Source organism: Argopecten irradians, chromosome 7 (assembly GCF_041381155.1).
Source record: "Argopecten irradians isolate NY chromosome 7, Ai_NY, whole genome shotgun sequence".
In the NCBI taxonomy this organism is placed as follows: domain Eukaryota; kingdom Metazoa; phylum Mollusca; class Bivalvia; order Pectinida; family Pectinidae; genus Argopecten; species Argopecten irradians.
This window is the reverse complement of record NC_091140.1, coordinates 24,023,966-24,046,211: the sequence shown is the minus strand read 5'-3', so window position 1 is coordinate 24,046,211 and position 22,246 is coordinate 24,023,966. Positions and strand designations below refer to the sequence as shown.

At 35.5% G+C, this 22,246-nt stretch overlaps 2 protein-coding genes across 5 annotated transcripts in view; one reads left to right on the top strand and one right to left on the bottom strand.

Annotated features, from left to right (window-relative positions):
• The window catches only part of LOC138327922 (serine-rich adhesin for platelets-like), a 70,680-nt gene extending 62,890 nt beyond the window's left edge, over positions 1-7,790 (bottom strand). For 3 of the 4 annotated variants that reach the window (XM_069274382.1, XM_069274386.1, XM_069274385.1), the window contains exon 1: positions 7,653-7,790. The gene's annotated coding sequence lies outside the window, so the exon portion shown is untranslated. The remainder of the gene's footprint in view (positions 1-7,652) is intronic. The other variant, XM_069274383.1, reaches the window with a different exon arrangement.
• LOC138327923 (uncharacterized) lies at positions 1,817-21,440 on the top strand. Its single transcript, XM_069274388.1, has 2 exons — positions 1,817-2,112; positions 17,807-21,440. Exons 1-2 carry the CDS (start codon positions 2,064-2,066, stop codon positions 19,705-19,707), a joined length of 1,950 nt encoding a protein of 649 aa, XP_069130489.1. The 5' UTR covers positions 1,817-2,063; the 3' UTR covers positions 19,708-21,440.
• Positions 21,441-22,246: the final 806 nt, after the last annotated feature.

The window sequence follows — 22,246 nt, the reverse complement described above, 5'->3', positions numbered from 1 at the left end:
ACAGGATCCCTTTCTTTAAATCCACAATTTCTGATTCAGGAATTAAATGTCAATGTGACGATCCCAAAGTGTTCAATTTCCCTTTTTAATGAATCAAATTAGAAGAGCCAAATCGGATCATGAGGATTAGTCTAGAGATTGAAGGATTATGTCACAGCTTAAGCTTCCCATTAAACAGTGACACTGACTTTCTCAGCTTTTTCTCACAGTATACACTTGAGTAATTATGACAATTACCATATTTCACATTAAAATCAATAAATATTGATAATTCAAGAATAGCCCTCCATCTGTGAGTAACAAGTTTGAAACCTATGTTGTTCATAGGTTTTTCTCTGGGTACATTGGCTTTAATTCACTCCAACTTCAAACTGAACATGACCATAAATGACCCTGACTGTGAATATATATATTGTAGCGGGATTGGACTGGGTCGATCATCGTTGACCAGGTAGCTCAGTCGGTAGAGCACTCGGCTAGTGTTTGGAGGGTCCAGGGTTCGAATCCTGGTCTGGCCGCTACATTTTCTCCTCTCCTGTTACAGAATTGGCCCCCAACTAAATAACCCACTGTTATGGAGTTTGAAAGAGTCTTGTATGTCTTCGAGGGTGAAGACTTCGAGAAAGGAGTGAAGAGTGTAGCGGGATTGGACTGGGGTGATCATCGGTGACTAGGTAGCTCATTCGGTAGAGCACTCAGCCAGTGTTTAGAGGGTGCCAGGTTCGAATCCTGGTCTGGCCGCTACATTTTCTCCTCTCCTGTTACATATACAAAGGACAAAAAATCCTGTCAATACTTTTCTAAAGCGCCATAAAAATCTCTGAGATTACCATTAAATATTAAAAATCATAATACCGACATCCAATAGCATGGTACATAGCATTATGTGTATAGCCATTACATGTGCACTCCATGTCAAGATTTAAATGGTGTTTAATTTGTGGTTTGAGTACATGATTGTCATGTGATGACAACTGTCTGTCTGTCCCTAGTGTGTGACAGTAGGCCATTAAGCCTAAGTAAATAGCTCCCCATATATTGGGAAACTGAGGTCTGAACTACAAGGTCGCTTATTACTGTGTCTGAAACACAAGGTCATGTAACTCTCTGTAAGTGATTTTTAAATTTTACCGTAATTATCCGTAAAATCTGTACTGTAATTCTTTGTGAAACATGAATTACATAGCCAACAGCCAACCCAAAATCTTAAACCACATACCATAGATCTAAAGAAGAAAAAAAGAACAACATGTAGCTGCCTGACAGTACATTGTATTTATAAAAAAGTCATATTTTAAAGGTGTTTTTAAAAGTCTGTTTTAAGAAATAAAAAATATACAAATCGTGTATATAAATATCTGGTAATCAGCTTTTTATTAGCTTATAAGTGGGAAGGGATATACCATTAAAAATATGGCATTCAATTCCAGGATCTAATAAAGTATTACTTAATTGGTATACATGAAAAATTTAATAGATCAAAACAATTGTTACCAGTATTAAAATTATAGATATCACCCATTTTTATGATTATGTTCTATGAAGCTAGATGACAATCTGTTGATGACTGCATAAAGAAGTTAAACTTTCACTTAATCTTTTTATTCTAGATGTGAAATTGCTTTTGAAACATTTAATTTAAATATTGATCATTATCTCTTAATCCCTCTTTGTATGTTAAAAAGAGGTTTATGCTTGCCTAGGGTACTAATCAGATAAGAGATGAATAATTAGAGGATTTACGGCAGTTAAACGATGCCCTATCACCTGTACATGTACACTGTTCAATTGATGACAAAGGGCACATGTAGTTTTTACTCCAATAACGTAACAGGATAGAGGGGGAAATGTCAGCAGTCTGTCTGGCCACAACAGCTAATAAGCTGAGTATGCATAAGTCTATTCTGGAGTTAGTGACATGTCCTTCGGGGATATGATGGTGTCTCAAGGGTACCAACCATGAAAGTCCAGGTCTCAGGCAGGGACTTGTAGTCCCAAGAGGGAGGACTTAATTGTAGTCATACCGAGGGAAAAACCAAAGCAGGATTGGACCTTCGGCATTCATGGTGTTACGATGTCGGTCACACAACCGGTACATGCTGGCATGCTCAGGTAAAATATTGGGTGTACTTTTTACAGACTTGGTGAATAGACATGTTAGCTCCTTTGAGCCCTGTTACTACCTGTATTATTTTAGTCGACATAGTGACATACTATGAACTCGTCAAGATTTTGAAATCTGATGACTTACCCATGAGCAATGACAACAAAATACTTAGCATGCATTTGATTTCATTTTAATTTTTTTACATTCGTCTTGTAGTCAAGGTAGTAATTCAAACTGACATATGCTTCATTACAAAGGCAAGGGACATTGTGATTATTGTATCTTAAGCTACATATAATTATATGAATGATTTATAAAAGATTGTTTTTATATGGGCAATATCTTCACATCTCATTAAAAGCTATAACTATCAATTAGAGGTTTAATCAACAAATATTATATAATCCAAATTCAATGGTCAGTCTCAGGAATGAAAGGGCCAGGTAGGGTAATATAATAGTCATTCATATTATATATTCCAATGTTTTTTTTATTGTAGACAACTGATATTTTGGTTACTGTCCTCATGTAACCCTTATAGGCTCAACTGACCTCTAAGTGTTAAAATCCTATGAAAATCAATAGTGGGGCAACACATGTTTTAACACTACATTATCAAACATGCGATTCATATTATGAATATCTGATATGAGGCATGAATACTGAAACTTCTGACTTTATAAGGTACATCCGTTTCTCATAAACATTACAACAGTAAACTTAATCAGTCAGTTCTCATAAACATTACAACAGTAAACTTAATCAGTCATTTCTCATAAACATTACAACAGTAAACTTAATCAGTCGTTTCTCATAAACATTACAACAGTAAACTTAATCAGTCGTTTCTCATAAACATTACAACAGTAAACTTAATCAGTTGTTTCTCATAAACATTACAACAGTAAACTTAATCAGTCGTTTCTCATAAACATTACAACAGTAAACTTAATCAGTTGTTTCTCATAAACATTACAACAGTAAACTTAATCAGTCGTTTCTCATAAACATTACAACAGTAAACTTAATCAGTTGTTTCTCATAAACATTACAACAGTAAACTTAATCAGTCGTTTCTCATAAACATTACAACAGTAAACTTAATCAGTCGTTTCTCATAAACATTACAACAGTAAACTTAATCAGTCGTTTCTCATAAACATTACAACAGTAAACTTAATCAGTTGTTTCTCATAAACATTACAACAGTAAACTTAATCAGTTGTTTCTCATAAACATTACAACAGTAAACTTAATCAGTTGTTTATCATAAACATTACAACAGTAAACTTAATCAGTCTATAAAACAGGTCAGTTATATTGTCTGACACAGTATTTCTAGGTCAAACTGGTTTGAATGATAATTTCACTCTTTATTGTTGTAAAGTAAAGCATACAGGTATGTAAATTATTTTTGTTAAGTAAATTATACAGGTGTGTGTAAATCATTGTTTGAAAAACCCCTCTACAGGCAGTGTTTAGAGTACAAAGAAATTATACAGGACAGTCTAACTTTTTAAATTTTAAAAAGAGAATATAAGTCGATCTGTATGTCGCTTTTTAAAGCTGTGTTAACTTTATAAATTTTATTTTTTTAAATTCTATCTATAAATAACCTCCTGCATTTTAAAAATGTAACCAGGTATAACAGCAAGTCATAGTGATAACAAATCTTGTACATGTAGTTGTACCTTCTATTTATAGTAATAGTATTATACACTAAACTCTGTTGACTTTGTTGAAGTCAACAAGGCTGGGTCCCGCTAAATCAGTAAAAGGAAATTAACGAAAAACTTTAGAGAAAACTCTACCGTTCCACTTGACATGCATGTACTTCTAATTTCAATGGTAGATATATAAATATATACTGCATAACAAGAAGTTTTACCAATAAGATAAGATCCAATATTATGCCTATACATCACCATGCCCATGCCATAATGATGTATTGGGACACCATTATGGCATACTGATTTCCTAGAATAATTTTACATCTAAATTCTTCAGTGGACATCCAAATTATAAAGCAACGTGTTAATAATTTAACACATATATCTGCATATATGGCTAGTTTACATTGAATAGCATGCATAATAGATGCATGTATATAATTTATTATATTCTCCGACACATTATTCTTCACGTCAGGCTTTTATCATCTCTTAGCCTAGGTCTAAGATAATGAACAGTAAAATGCATCTGGACTTATTAATTAAAATTTGAGGGAGAATGTAGTTAACAGAAACAGCCTGCCAAGTGTATATCCTGTTCAGTAACTGTATGTTGTGTAATCTTTTCGGGCTGTGCATGATGGCATTACCACATTCACTTGGTCAATGCACATGCATATTTTATCTGTTCAAGTGCTGCACAGGAAGTTGTAAAAGTTGCCTCCAGGCTCCTTAAATACTCATTGCAACAAAAAAAGACTGAATAGGCCTATACACTAATTTATCAGGACTTGGGACAATTTGCTAAAAACTTTCATATGTCAACTGAAACAGGAAATGTTTCAGCTATAAGTAGAGGTCCATGATATAATTGGCAGGATTTAATTGGAAGTTATCACTAATTTAATAAATAAATTATCTTGCTAATAGGTTGATTTTTTACTGGTACTTCAAATTAAGTCAAACATTCAGAAAAAAAATGTCAAAATTGCTTCTAATTATGACACTCCGCAGTTACAGTTTTTTATTGATGCAAGTTGTATGTATTTCTCATTGCAACATTTAATTTATTTTTTTTTTCTGATATTTGGCAACAAACCAACTCTATCTAGAATTCATTTGAATTGGCTTTGCTTTGAATCATGCAATGCTTTTGAGTTTACTGTATACTACCCAATAAGCATACCATCCCTGTTAGTCCCCCTCCCTTTTTATTAGGGGGCTGCGGTGACCGGGTGGTCAAGATGTCCCAACATATTACCACAAACCCTCCACATCTGGGATGCTGGTTCAAATCCCATGTGGGGAAATTACCAGGTACCAACTGCTGGTCGGTGGTTTTTCTCCGGGTACTCTGGCTTTCCTCCACCAATAAACCAGGCACGTCCTTATATGACCCTGGCTAGGGCTGTTACGAGTACCCAAGTACCCGGTTACGGGTCGGGTTGGGGATGTAACCGGGTCAAAAAATGTGTACCTGGGTACCCGTCAAAATAGGACAATTCGTCTGGATGCACGTAAACAAGTCTAGAACTATATATTAAAAGTATTACAAAATCCAACTCATTTGTTTATGTTTTCACTCACCAAGGATGACACCTTATCTTTTCAATACATTTTATTTCTCATGACCGTCTTTTGATGCGAGAACAATCTACTTGACGGACATGTGCACTAAAAAGGTCACACTATAGTCATATCCTATAACACAAGAGACCGTCCGAATGTAGTACTTCCTGTTGCGCATGTGCAAAAACATTTCCTCTGGGACTGGTATATGCTACAGACAAGCTGGTCGGACTGACATTTTACGGCAGCTCATTAGCAATTATGAATGTCAAATAAAAATGAAGTAGACAATTAACGACTGAAGCTATCTTTACTGAACTCACATATGATTTCATCAAATCTCCGTCGATCAACCAATCTTTCCCAACAGCAAACATAACGTAACCCAATTTGTTACAAAAGCAGTAGATCTGTGTCGAGTACCCGGGTACGGGTCGGGTACTAAAATTTGGGTACCCGGGGACAAAATTTAGTACCCGTGACAACCCTAACCCTGGCTGTTACTAGGAAGTTAAACTAATGAAACCAAACACTTTTATTAGGCTTAATGTCATTATCATTGAATTAAATGCAAACTGAAGATATGAATACAATGTGAGTTTCTTTATAGATTTCTTTTGCAAATTGATCTAAATGTCTTATCTTGTGCAAAAATTTCATGAAAGGCTAGTCAAAATTTGGTTTTATTAAGTACCCCTTTTTTTGTTTCAATTTTTATGCATCCTGGGCACTTAGTGGGTTGAATACAATGATATTACATGTAAAAAGAAAGTGTTCATCCATGGCTTTTTCTAGGTAAGTTGGGAAAAGGCCTCTGAGTAAATTTGGGAAAAAATCATCAGCATATCGACATAAATGTCCTTTTGTTAAAAGACAATAAGATGACCAAATATGTATGCATATTAACTCTTTTAACTTAATTTTTAATGACAGATACCTAGATTTATCTAGGTACTTCCACTGAAAATGGGTTTAAATATTTTCAGTCCTGACAAGTCCCATAAATTTTTGAGCATTGTATTTTTGTTTGAACATTTTATTTTCAACTTTAAAACACATTTTTCAGGCTAATGAAACAAATTTTCGAATTTGGGAAAAAAAACCATGGAATGGAAAATTCTAGCCTAAATCTCAATGGGAATGGGGCTGAATATTGGTCCCTGAGGGACCCTAGAAAAAGCCCTGACATCAGATTTTTTTCCCTAGCAGAAAATAAATGAAACCTTCACTTGATCACTAATCATGACATGTAGTGAAATGGACTAATCTATGCAATTTAGGCCTATATATATGAATGCGTTTCTCCACAACTCACAAGACAGTTTACTTGTATTACACCTGCAGATACATGTATGGCAATTACATGTCTTCACAATATAGAGTAAAATAGCCACCAGCTACTACAAAAAGACACTATCAAAAGTCCAAACACAGGCAAACTGTTCTAAGCTGTGATAAATTCTATGACAGCTGAACAAATTGGGGTTGGGTTTTTTTCATTCCTTTAATTTCTTACATCTTTTAACATATTCACCCCTATAACTTCATTATGGATTGTTCCTGTCCTTGAACTAGAAGAGTCCAAATGTGTCTTCAGGGGTGAAAGGGCCACATAGAGTATGAATGGAGTCAAAGGTGAGGATGAAGGGAGGGTTATTGAAATCTAGTCTTGCTTTATTAATCAAATATTGTTAGACTGATCTGTTTGAATCATTATTACAATACATTAAATCTTCAAATCATAGTACAGTAAATGAAAATATGCAGTACATTACAGTGCAGAATGTATATATATATATTTTGTAATTTGGTAATTTTTTATTTTGCTATCAGCAGAAACACCCCTTCCGTTTTTCCATTCAAACTGCACATGTATCATCTTGCAGCTGGGTCTACTATAGCCTATGCTAGGCCAAAAAATGTGCTTTAGCAACTATTTTTTATGTAATTAATCGATGTATTTATTTGATGCTACACCAGCAGTAGACAACATTAAATATTTAAAACGTTCCCATACAAACAAACGCTTTATCCACAAGGCACGACTTCATTTATCAGTCCTAATTGAATTACGAAACAAGCCCCTGTGGTAGGCAAGCCTGTCAGCTCCAGCAGTAAACGCCATATATTACAGACGACCCCCTGTCACACACGCGTGTAAAATGTTTAAAGCCAGCGGTCATTGTCACTTAACTTCTGTAACAAAAACAACTCTCTTACAAAGTCGGCGGCAGACGACATGCAAACTCTGCCACAAAAAAAAGTTGTTTTTCAACACTGGCATGCAAACTTAAAAGTTGTTTTACCTTCTAAAAATCCAACATGGCTTCAGAGATGGTATAAAGCTCCCTTGTGTTTGAGCAAATCACTGGTATTTTGTTTGTGTGCAGCAGCAACTTTCTTCACCCATCCTCTCCGCTTACTCATCACTTGTGTATCGAGTTGCATGTGGACGGGTTCAAGAGAGGTGACTTCCTGCGCTCATCAACCAGGGGACGTAACTCTGTCGACCTTTGTACCAGGCTGCTGAGGCTGATGATGACTGCCCATCATACTAAATTGGACTCCTAGTACTGCAGTAATCCTCTTAGATGTCACAAATAATTAGAATTCCTTATCTGCTTATTATATTCTATTTTAGTTGTGTAAAAAGCTTGGCATTGACCTTAAAAGAGGATTTGACTTAAAATAAACAGAGTCTGGTCTATATATGAATGCTTATAGCCTCTTATAATTAATTGTAAAAATCAATAGCACAATGCCTAATTAGTTTCCGTAGGTTCTTAGATAATACAGAAGATGCTTCAAATACGAAATAACAGAATTATATATAGTAATAAAACCCAATGCTCTCAAAAAAATATATAAATAAGAAGATAAGTACTTGGGAGATTATTATGTCACAAAGGCAAGTCCAAGGCAAGTCATCATGATAAACATGCACAAATAGATTTATACTTTTACATTACATATAATATATGTTATGTTTACAAAAATAAATATACACTGTACACTGTAATAGATAACAGTGAAGCTAATTTACTTTGCCCATCTTCAGAAACGTTCGGGGATTCATGAACAGCCAAGAAAATAGGAATTACAAATGTAAATTATTTACATTTTTTATTTGTTTTTATTTATTTACTTTGCTTTGATGTATTTACTTTACTTACTTATGTATTATTTACTATGCAACCAATATGCATGTGTGTTTACATTGTGTTTCGGAAATAAAGATTCGCACAGCAATGGTAACAATAGAATGACGTCTAGATAACAATGAGATGACGTCACAGTAACAATTCAACGTCACATGGATTGTTTTGCGAACCATATCAAAAATAACATCCTCTAAATTCCCTGAAAATGAATTCTTTCAAGTAGCGTAGTGTTTTTGTCAATTTGATTCCGTAGGTAACGAATGTCATTGCGTGGATTATTAGTTTTGTTGTGTACGTTGCAATACGAGTGTATTTATAATATCGTCGCTGGCAGAAAAACTATGTACTATCTATGGTGGCTGATTACGGCCATCTCGTGTTGTTGTGTTGTCGCCTTGTCAAGCTGTCGCCTTGTCGAGTTGTCGCGGTCTCAAACTGCGACAACCCGAGATTTAACAGTTAAAATGTCGACTTGTCGCGTTTTCGAACCGCGACAAGTCGACAACACGACAAGACGACAAGTCGACAAGACGACAAGTCGACATTTCAAACACGCTAATTAGCGCGTACAGAATATCGTGTTGTCGCGGTAAAATGTCGACTTGTCGTGTTGTCGAGTTGTCGTGTTGTCGACTTGTCGTGTTGTCGAGTTGTCGACTTGTCGCCTTCCTGTTACTCATGCGCAAATCATATGAAATAGCCACTATCTTTGAATATAGAAAACTGAAGTCAGTGCTTGTACCATAGACCATATTGGTGGCATATTTTTGCCATCGAGTTGCCGACTTACGATTTAATGATGTCGACATAATTAAGGCATTAAGTCGACATCATATCGGAAGATGTCGACATAAACAGAAGAATATGTCGACTTACCACATGAACCTGCCCACATAATGATTCCAAGATAATTATGTAGAAAGTCGGTAACTCGGCGATTAATCGTGTTTATGCTCGGGTGTGACACCGACTTGTCAGTTATTGATGTCGACATCTAAACTAAAAGATGTCGACATCTGGTCATGAAAGTGGAATTCAAAGGCCATCCTTTCATAGGGCACTGTGTATATGCAGCAAGGCGCCATACAGCAGAGTTCGACGTTGATTTTGTTAATTCAGAAAAGTTTTTATATATTTGATTACAAAATTAAAAATTGTGATCCTGCATATCCCGGCCATGCAGCTGTAGCCTGCGTGTACGTACACATTGTAGCTGTTAGTCCGAGCTGAGGAAGTTAGGACTCTGCTTTGTACAACGAATTTCCATCCTCTTGGCCATAATCATTTATTTATATATATAACCGTGGGTTGAAAATTCGTTTAAAAGCTGTGTGTGTGCTTTGTGGATTAGCATTCGTACTAAGTCCATGTGTATGGTGGCATATTTCTGCCATCGAGTTAATTCAGGTCGACTTATGGTAACTCGACTTTTACCAGATAGTTTTGTCAGCCAGTCGAGTTATAACATGACTTGTTGAGATATGTATGTCGGTAAGATGAGCTTTAACACGACAAATCCACATAATCATATTGGAAAGTCGAGTTATCTTGTTGTAATAAGGCAAGTCAATTTTCCAGGAAGTAAGTCGACTTTCCGTGATGTAAGTCGACTTGCCGACATAGATATCTCAACAAGTCATGAGATAATTCGACAGGTCGACATAATTATCTCGACAAAGTTACGTTACGTAACTCGACCTAAAATAACACGGTGGCAGAAATATGCCACCATAAGATACGCAATACCCATTTGGAAACCAGCTTTACTTGTTAGCTTGCCCTGTCCATATATATACATAAATATTTACATCCCTCGATACACTTATATAAAGGCACAACGAATTTTTGTTACGGTCTTAATGGCCAGATTCAACCGTTGGGATAAAAATCCTCCCGCGGGACGCGGTTTTAGCTCCAAACTCGGGATATATCTGCATCTATTTTTTGTAGTAAAAACGTAGTAAAAAATGTCACGTGCTTATACCTCATTCATGCCATTGGCCGGAATATACAATTGTATTATGGGTAACTAGTGATCACGTGATTGTGTGTTTACTTCCAAATATGGTTATAGTTTGCTTGCCATTTCTTCGGAGAAATTGATTTATTTGAAAATATTTAGACTCCAAAATGTTATTAATATTGCATGCATATCATTTTGACTTGCACATATGTATTATTTTACTATAAATAATGATCTGAAATGAGTTATAAAACTGTCATTTTCACGTTTTGTAAATAAATGATATAATGCGAATTGACCAATTCAATAGGTCTAACCGTCTAATCTAGGATCAGCGAAGATCGGCTACTCCCGGCTAAATTCGTAGAATTCTAAATTTATATTTATATATATTATTACCTGCTTTAGGTCTCAGAACATATACATGTACATATAACACAGAGAAAATAAGATCTTCTTCAAAAGGCCTAATTATGTATAAATACCAGGTCAGAGAAATCACTCTATTTGGAAGTAAACACACACTCATGTGACCACTAGTTACCCACTAATACAATTCCATATTTATTTCGGCCAATGGCATGAATGAGGTATAATCACGTGACTTGTTTTACTACGTTTGACTACAAAGAACGCGTGTTTTGTGCCATTATTGGGAAAATCCCCCGCGGATCGTGGTTTCATTTCCACCATTTGAAACAGAAGGCTTAGAGTAGACTTTGATTGTGAAACATTGATAAATTGAAGATTACATGTTGTGCCATGGCAGATGTCAAAGTTCATGTATATATACAATGTACTCGACAATTACTTGAAACATCATCTAATAAATTTGTGTTGAAATTATAATTGATGTTGACCAGGAAATGTACCAGTCTAAATTTTGGTTGAATAATGCATGGAAAGTGAATTATTCAAACACTCTGGATATCGAATTTTTAATCATTAATTTCTTTTGAACTCGGGACTTTTTGGGTGTGTAATTAGGGGAAAGTTGATAACTTTTTATAATATATGTACCCTAATTTTCTTTTGTTGATTTACGGACCCTGAAAGATACGGATTATGCGGCTTTAACTTTTCCACTTTGTGGAAAATCCTTCAAATCGGATTTATCTCCCTTGATTAAAATGACAAACCATGTACCTTTGCTATGTTATAATTTTTTTTTTATTATATTTTTTTTTTTAAATTCAATAATGAATGCAGATCAAATATATTAATCAAATATGTGTATTAATTTAATTTGAAACATGTTTGTTTTGCTGAAAATTTGCAAAAAAAATAATATCAATACAAAATATTCATGATTGTAATTTGATTGTTGTTGTTTTTGTACTTGCTGTAAAATGAGAAAAACCGTGTTGTGGAGAAGAAGTTTGTTAAAATTTGAATTTTTTACAAATGGATGAGAGTTGAGAATGTCTAACAGTCACCTGAATTCCGATATGCACAGTTATGAATAATGTTTTGCTTTTAAACAAACAAATAAATATGTCTCCTATATAAACTATGGTAAAGACCCTATCCCCTGGGGAAAATTCCGAGACCCCAGGGCCATGAAATTCACAATATTGGTAGAGGGCCTTGAGACCTGCCATGTAAGCACATAAGCCCGTGTTTCTTACTATATGTGTACATATGTATTAGATTCCCAAAAAGCTAAGTGGGCTATGCGGAAGCTTATAACTATTTGTTTGGAAATAATATGGAAAATAAACTATGATATGATAGTATTGCTAACAATTTCAAATGGTGGAAATGAAACCACGATCCGCGGAGGATTTCCCCCATAATTGTACAAAAGACGCGTTCTTTGTAGTAAAACGTAGTAAAACAAGTCACGTGATTATACCTCATTCATGCCATTGGCCGAAATAAATATGGAATTGTATTAGTGGGTAACTAGTGGTCACATGAGTGTGTGTTTACTTCCAAATAGAGTGATTTCTCTGACCTGGTATTTATACATACTTTGTCCTTATTTTCTCTGTGTTATATGTATATGTTCTGAGCCCTAAAGCAGGTAATAATATATATAAATATAAATTTAGAATTCTACGAATTTAGCCGGGAGTAGCCGATCTTCGCTGATTTTAGATTAGACGGTTAGACCTATTGAATTGGTCAATTCGTATTATATCATTTATTTACAAAACGTGAAAATGGCAGCTTTACAACTCATTTCAGTTCATTATTTGTAGTAAAACAGTGCATATGTGCAAGTCAAATGATAAGCATGCAATATTAATAATATTTTGGAGTCTAAATATTTTCAAATAAATCAATTTCTCCGAAGAAATGGCAAGCAAACTATCACCATATTTGGAAGTAAACACAAAATCACGTGATCACTAGTTACCCATAATACAATTTTATATTACGGCCAATGGCATGAATGAGGTATAAGCACGTGACTTTTTTTTACTACGTTTGACTACAAAGAACGCATGTTTTTACTACGAAAAATAGATGCAGATGTATCGCGAGTTGGGGGTTTAAAACCGCGTCCCTGGAGGATTTTTAGCCCAAAGTTTGAATCTGACCATTAAGACCGTAACAAAAATTCGTTGTGCCTTTATATAAGTGTATCGAGGCAGAGATTTACATTTAAATCTCTGATCGAGGGATGTAAATACTTATGTAGGCCAAGCTAACAAGTAAAGCTGATTTCCCAATGTGTATTGTGTACCTGTACTGTGACCTTTATGGCTTTTAAATTACGTAACTGGGTTTTTTCGGGATTCACAAGAAAATACAACATAAAAAAATCTTTTTTTATTTTATTTTTTTATTTTTATTTTCATTCATTCTTTTAATATAGTATAGTACGGTATGTACTACATGGACTTGGTACGAATGCCAATCAACAAAACACACACACAGCTTTGAAACGAATTTTCAACCCACGGTTATATATATTAATAATTCGTTGTACACTTCAATTCAATTCAATTCATTTTATTCCGTGGACCTTACGGTCCATAAGTACAAATTACATCATGTAAAATATACAATTGATATAACAAATGAGATGGAGAGTGATTCATATAATAGATAATAAATTTCCAGCCAAATGTCTCAACTTTTTACTTTTTCTGACCTTTTCTTAATAGCAAAATGAATAAATTTACCAGTATTTTGTAATTCTTTAACGTTGTTAACGCTTAATAATTTAACTAATTTAAAAACACTTGGTCTTCTGTAAAACATATTTCTTAATAAACTTTAGGCGTTCTGTAATAATATTTCTTAATATACTTTTGGGCGTAAATCAACATAAAATGGACATTGTAATAGAAAGTGATATTCATCTTCAAGTTCATTTAAATCACTTTAAATATTTTCAATAATATGTAAATGTATAACAGGTCAAAACGTATCTATCATTTCCAGAGGTAGCGTAAAGCAAATCTTAATTGTCTTATTACGATCTTTTTAATGATAACTTTACCACGTATACTTGCCCGACGCAAATCATGCATTAGATTCAATTTCTAGGTTCAAACTGATAAAACCACAGCACTATACCCTAATTCACTAAAATCTACAGGTTCTGAAAGTCTCACCTTACATTATTCCTACTCCTCTAGACACTTTCACGAAGAAATTTTTTTTAATTTTCTGGCGTTATATAACAAAGGCAATCTAACCTTCCTAGTTTCTTACGACTAACTAGGACAAACTCCACTCTACACAAGTTGTTTTATTTTACTCCAAGAAAATTTTTGCAAAAGTTAGTGTGCAGCCTATGGTGGGGTTCTTAGTAACCTCAGGAGCATTAATGATGTCCCCCAAATTTCACTTGCATATCCCAGTATACTATTAATATATGTATCAAAAATAGAACACTGAGTCGAAATATTAAAATGCATGATTTTTCAACTTACTACATATGAAAAATATGGCTTTTCTTCCTTGATTTGCAACATGAATTTGCGTTTTCTTAAATTTACCCATTGTAATTAAATAACATACCAAGATAATTGAATTCGTCGACTACATCAATGTTAACATTTATTGTAAGTCCAATATTCATTTTCCCTCTGTCTCACTACCCCGTTTTCTGAAAATCATTATTTTTGTCTTATCAATATTAAGAGTCAACTTACAATCGTTTTATTTATATTTATATAACGTATCAATCATTTCTTGCAGAGATTTGGGCGACTCCGCGAGTAGAACTGTATCATCTGCATACATAATCAAAAACAAGTTAATCAAACCAATTTCTACTGATGGACAGTTCTCTCTTATAAAACACATTTCACAATCATTGACATATAAACTGTACATAATCGGTGACAATATTTCGCCTTGGAATAGACCGATCGTGTTTCTGTAATATTCAGACAGAAATCCATTATATTTGATACAAGATTTCACATTTTGGTAAAGTGATTGAATGATTTTTAGCATGTTTCCATCGATTCCCTGATTTATAAGTTTAGTCCACAAAATACTTCTATCAATTAGATCAAATGCTTTCTTATAATCTATAAAGCAGCAATATAATCTTTTTTTACTTTTTAAGGTTTTGTTTATCAATGTTTGCAAAACAAAAATTGCATCAATTGTAGAACATCCAGGCTTAAAACCAAATTGGGCATCTGTTATTACATTATACTTCTGATCCCATTTCATCAGTCTTTTGTTAAGTATCGATGTGAATAATTTACCCATACAACTAACTAATGTCAGCCCCCTATAATTATTTGGGTCATTGATATCACCTTTTTTGTAAATTGGTACTACACAACCTTTTGTCCATGACTCTGGAAAAAACCCAGACTTGAATATATTATTGAAAACATTAGTAATACACAGAAGTAGTTCATTCGAACAGTCTATAAAAACCTCATTCAAAATGTTATCTTCGCTACAGCTTTTGCCCCTTTTCAGATTTTGTATGGCAGCTAACACTTCATCGGTGCTTATCTGCATGTCTAATTCTTCAAAAATAGGCTCTCCGTTACTCGAAATGCAGGCATTGTCAAACTCCTTATTATTCATGTTTTTGAAGTGGGTATAAAAATCATCAATCTTTAAATCCGACTGCGATACTTTAGCTTTTTGTTTCGAGAAATATTTAAAGAATTGTTTCGGATTATTTTTTCGAATCAGATCTAACATATCCCCTTCATGTCTCTTGTATTGTCTTTTCAATTTATTTTCATATCTTTTGTATTCTGTTTTTTGTCAATAAGTATATGATGATTAACTTCTGACTTAACTTTTTCGAGGCAGAGATTTACATTTAAATCTCTGATCGAGGGATGTAAATACTTATGTAGGCCAAGCTAACAAGTAAAGCTGATTTCCCAATGTGTGTTGTGTACCTGTACTGTGACCTTTATGGCTTTTAAATTACGTAACTGGGTTTTTTTTCGGGATTCACAAGAAAATACAACATAAAAAAAATCTTTTTTTATTTTATTTTTTTTAATTTTTATTTTCATTCATTCTTTTAATATAGTATAGTACGGTATGTACTACATGGACTTGGTACGAATGCCAATCAACAAAACACACACACAGCTTTGAAACGAATTTTCAACCCACGGTTATATATATTAATAATTCGTTGTACACTTGCTTAGCTCGGGCTAACAGCTACGTACACGCAGGCTACAGTTTCATGGCCGGGATGTGCAGGATCACATTTTTTTTTTTAATCAAATGAACGTCGATTGCTGCATATACACAGTGCTCTATGAAAGGGTGGCCTTTGATTTCCACTTTCAAGACCAGATGTCGACATCTTTTAGTTTAGATGTCGACATCAATAACTGACAAGTCGGTGTCACACCCGAGCATAAACACATTAATCGCCGAGTTACCGACTGTCTACATAAATATCTTGGATTCATTATGTGGGCATGTACATGTGGTAAGTCGACATATTCTTCTGTTTATGTCGACATATTCCGATATGATTTCGACTTAATGCCTTAACGATGTCGACATTATTAAGTCGTAAGTCGGCAAATCGATGGCAGAAATATGCCACCATAAAATTGCAATATTTTCTAATTTTCGGATTAACGGGCCTTCGAACTATTAGGCCTTAGCGGTTCAAGTGACCTAAAAATTAACAGATGACGATTACTGCGTACTAATCAGACGGCGTGACCAGACCATTATTACACGATTATCATATAATAAACAAATTATTGAAATTCATAGTTCAGAGAAAAATACTTTGACAACTCTCGGTAAAGAAATTGCTTTCAAATTTCTTCATCTAGGTACAAACACATGCACACAATTATTTTCATTAGCAATCCAATATGGCGAGTGTTATCCATTGTTTGCGCATGTGTACAGGAAGGCGACAAGTCGACAACACGACAACTCGACAACACGACAAGTCGACATTTTACCGCGACAACACGAGATTCTGTACGCGCTAATTAGCGTGTTTGAAATGTCGACTTGTCGTGTTGTCGACTTGTCGTCTTGTCGTGTTGTCGACTTGTCGCGGTTCGAAAACGCGACTAGTCGACATTTTAACTGTTAAATCTCGGGTTGTCGCAGTTTGAGACCGCGACAATTCGACAAGGCGACAACACGACAAGGCGACAACACAACAACACGAGATGGCCGTAATCAGCCACCATATATAAAATATCCCCACCATAGAGATATCTATTTGAAACCTTGAAACTTTCAAAAGTATGCTAGCTACTACAGAATCGGCCGGTCAAAAGCGATATTCAAAAAGCCACAACACAACTTAACGTTACAAGTTCTATAGTAAATGCTAAACTTATGACAATGCTTAATATAATTTAGAAATATTTTATAATTATTGATAAAATGTTATAAATGTAGACGACCTTTATGTGACACGATTATTAGATAACCATAGAGCATAGGACAATAATGGCGTTTTCTTTCAATACTGATGATTTCGAAAGACTAAATATATCAAAAGTCTTCGCATCTATTTAGGCAACCATGAACCTCACATTCATATAGATTTTTGGGATTTATGCACACACTCAAGTTAAAACAATCTAATTAAAATTCCATGTCCATTATTTACTCCGTAAATTCCGTATTAACGAAAATGGAGTTTACAGAGTAGATAATGGATATCGAATTTTAATTAGATATCCTAAATATTATTTTGCATACTTTTTCCTAAGAAAAAATAACATAATTTACAATTTGCATAATATAAACTGAATGACACTGCAAACATTATTATTCTTGAAGTTACGGAGCTAATGTTGTTCTTTCTTTTCCTTTTTTTTTTTGAAATATTGAGGCAAGGATTTCTACGTCCTTGATAGAGGTAATTTGGTCTTCAATGACATTTTCTCTGTTACAGGACCATCGACCGTTCTATCGTGCCACTTCCGGTTCCTGTTGCGGTTCTCCATAGCTGTGGTGGTGCTGGTTTCCACGTCGTCCTTCCTGGCCTGTGTTGTTCTGTACAGCGGAGGCATCAAACGCGGACTAGGGGACAACCAACTCATCTCCCCAAAGTTTATCATCGATACAGACGGATGTAAAATCCCATTTATTCATCCATTCGATTCATCTGTCATTCCGTTTCTCGTAAAATCAGCAAACATTAAATGCAGTAGCAGAATTCCGTCTCTGACATTACAAACTTTGACTAAACTCACTTTGAACACGGCTGCACTGCCGTTCTACGGAAATTTAAGCTTTTGCAAATATACTCCCGTTGTACGACCAAAGAATACTTCAAAGACATATTTTGCTCTCCAAACCGATAAAAGTGTCACCTTTAAAAACGAATCGTCTATTAATACGGATTTCATCAAAGTTGAATGCTTTACAAAAGAGAAGAAATCGGTTTATACTAATTTCCATGCATTTGCCGTTCCCCGTGTCGATGCCAAGCGAAGGAGGCGGTCCACGGAGGAAGGTGAAGACCCAGCATACAACGTTCTGATGCTTGGAATAGATTCACTGTCCCGAAATAGCTTTTACAGGAATCTACCGAAGACCAGACGGACTCTTTTGGATAAACTTGGGGCTGTAGAGCTATTAGGATACAGTAAGGTTGGTGACAATACGTTTCCAAATCTTATTCCAATCACGCTTGGGATTTCCGTGAAAGATCTTCGACGCTTGGGATGGAACCAGACGATTCCGTTTGATGGCTACGAATTTATTTGGAACAAGTATTCAAACAATGGGTACACTACACTCTTTTCGGAAGACATGGTTGATATAGGTCTATTCAATTATCTGAAAAGGGGATTCAAGAAAACTCCTGTTGATCATTTCTACGAGCCAATGGGAGCTGCAACGGAAGCCCATCCTAAATTGTGGTCCAAAAAGCACTGCTTTGGCGACCGACTGGAAACAAATATAATTTTGGACTACGTTTCCGATTTTCTCGATGTGTATAACGATACGAAATCGTTTAGCTTTGTGTATCTCAGCAGGGTTTACCATAACTCAGACAATATTGTGAAAGAATACGACGATGTCTTGACAAAATTTTTGGAAAACTACATCTCCAAAGGCCATGCCAACAATACGGTGCTCATAGTGTTCAGTGATCACGGGTCCAGGTTCGGACATCTTCGGAAGTCTCCGGTAGGACGGCTGGAAGAGAGACTTCCTGCAGCCTACATTGTCCTCCCGACTAACTTCAGCATTGACGCATACGAAGCTGTATCTAACCTGCGCGAGAATGCATGGAAACTGACGACGCCGTACGACGTTCACGAAACACTGTTAGATGTACTCTATCAGACTCAGAACCGGACCATCAACAGCACGCGCGGGATAAGTCTGTTCAGTGAAATCCCACCCGATAGAGACTGTCGCCGCGCGGGCATTTCCAGTCACTGGTGCACGTGTAGTTTATTCAAAGACATCGACGTTGCATCAAAAATAGCAAAAGATTTGGGGCAACTGATGCTTGAATACGTCAACAGATTGCTGACTAAATATGATCAGTTTTGCAGCCAATTGGTATTGAAGGCTATTCACTACGTAGCGGAATATGACATAACAGGGCGCAATAACTCAGCAACATCCAAAGATATTGTCAAACGGGATTACGTTATGAAGATCGAGACGTCCCCCGGTGGTGCCCTTCTTGAGACCACCATATTGTACCGGAACGGGAAATACTATATCCGTGATTATGACGGCATCAGTAGACTCAATATGTATATTGGTCAGTCTGATTGTATAACGGCATATCCAGCGAAGAAAGTATGTTTCTGTAAATCTTCCAAAGTATGAAATAGTCTAATTTATCACATAAAATAATTTCACATGTATACACGCCTTAACGTCAAACGACGTCGTAACTTGCTCATGCCATATAAGGTCATAGACCTGTTAACGCAAGAACCTTTTATGGCTATAGTTGTTAATTAATATGTATATATAGATAACCAAACTCGCACAGAACCAGCTAAACAAACAGATTTGCAGTAGGTTGGCGTTTCTTCGTTGCTTGCACATATTTGCTATATGAGACGTTGTTATTTATGCTATTGATTTATTGGGCGGTGTATTGCGACTTCGCAACAGCTGAAAGATTACATATACCTAAGTCACTGTAAATGTATTGGTACACTGAAATCCCAGGTACGCTGTCTTTGGTTGTAAACCTGGCCATAGGTACAAAGTTCAATCCTGCAATTTAAACTACGAGGCAAAGTGGTATAGAATAATACAACCCCTACTACATGAACCAAAATATTAATGTTAAATGTTAAGTTTAATTCACTCTGAATAACCAAAATGATACACAAACATACCATATCGTTATAATCACACTGTGTCAACGTGGTTTTTAGTTTTTAATAATTTGAAAATAACTTTTTGCTAAGATTGTACGAATTGTATAGCATACTCAATGACAATATGTAGGTTGGGTGGATGTCTACTAGGAGTTAATTCAATATAGAATTGCGATTGGCAACATTTGAATGATACCTAAATCATTTAAAATGGAAAAAATATAGCATTTGAAATCAATTAGATAACCGACATCTCTTTTATCATCCATATCATTATTTATATCAAATCTAAGTGCTTCTGACTTTTTGTCAAAGGTGTCAATGCTAGTTCGATTACAAACTGCCCAAAGATCGTGAAGGGTGAAGAGAGCGAAGCAACCCTTGGCACGGCGCTGTCTATCGACGTTTATCTTAACACTCTTAGTTATATGGGAATTCTAAACCCTTTGGGGTTATCCTCTATTGCTACTATTATACAAGTAAATCACCTTGGATTCCCCGGGGATTAACCATACCGAGGCAGTGAGAGTAAAATTGTAGTCACCCCCGAGTATGGAGGATAGCGTTCAATAGCCCAGCTTTCCTATATGCATTAGTGTCGTGGTTACGATGAACGGTTCAAGCCTTATACAATATTTAGATAATTAGCCTCGCAGAATATTTATTTACGCCATTAACATCAGTAAGACTATTATCCTTTCAAACAAGAGTTGCATAAAACGTTACGATCAAGCGTACTTTTAACCACAGGAGCTTGACGTTCTGTCAATAATATATAGGGTATTTTTATATATTTATGCTATATATTATTGACAGAACGTCTAGCTCCTGTATTTTAAAAAAGATGATAGTAAAGTTTTATCGCGGTCTTCGAACTAAAAAACAGTGATCGGAAACGAACAGTTTTGCGAACAAAATTTGCCAAAAATCTTGCTCTTATTTGACTTTCTACAAAAACCATATATATAACAAACATTTCTGTGAAGGTTAGAACCTGTTTTTACAAAGCAGATCTAATGCTTAACGGTCATCTGACTATAAATGCAATACAACATAGTCGTTTAAAGATTTTAGCCTATTTGACCCCCGTGACCTTGAATGAAGGTAAAGGTCATTCATTTGAACAAACTTGGTAGCCTTTCATCCCAGCATGCTAAAGGTCCAATATCAGTACCATGGGCCTTCTGGGTATAGAGAAGAAGTTGTTTAAAGATTTTAGCCTTTTTGACCCCCATAACCTTGAATGAAGATCAAGGTCATTCATTTGAACAAATTTGATAGCCCTTCATTCAAGCATGTCAAAGGCTTAATATCAGGTCTCTAGGCCTCTTAGTTATTGACAAGAAGTTGTTTAAAAGATTTTAGCCTATTTGACACCTGTGACCTTGTATGAAGGTCAAGGTCATTCATTTGAACAAATTTGGTAGCCCTTCATCCCAGCATGCTGCAGGCCCAATGAGTATCCTGGGCCATTTAGTTCTTGAGAAGAAGTCATTTAAAGATTTTAGCCTATTTGACCCCTGTGACCTTGAATGAAGGTCAAGGTCCTTCATTTGAACAAACTTGGTAGCCCTTCCTCCCAGAATTTTACATGCCCAATATCAGTACCCTGGGCCTTGTTGTTCTTGAGTAGAAGTCATTTAAAGATTTTAGCCTATTTGACCCCCGTGATCTTGAATGAAGATCAAGGACATTCATTTGAACTTGGTAGCCCTTCATCCCAGCATGCCACAGGCCTAATATCAGGTCCCTAAACCTCTTCATCATTTACAAGATGTTGTTTAAATGATTGTGGCCTATTTGACCCCTGTGACTTTAAATGAAGGTCATGGTCATTTATTTGAACAAACTTGGTAGCCTTTCATCCCAGCAGCCTACCGGACCCTTGGCCGTCTGGTTCTTGAGAAGAAGTTGTTTAAGGATTTTAGCCTTTTTGACCCCTGTGACCTTGAATGAAGGTCAAGGTCATTCATTTGAACAAACTTGGTAGCCCTTCATCCCAGCATGTCACAGGCCCAATATCAGTACCTTGG

Coding starts and splice junctions, on each gene's coding strand:
- LOC138327923 (XM_069274388.1), top strand. CDS start 2,064: ATGGTGTTACGATGTCGGTCACACAACCGGTACATGCTGGCATGCTCA. Junction 2,113..17,806: donor GTACATGCTGGCATGCTCAG/GTAAAATATTGG, acceptor TCTCTGTTACAG/GACCATCGACCGTTCTATCG.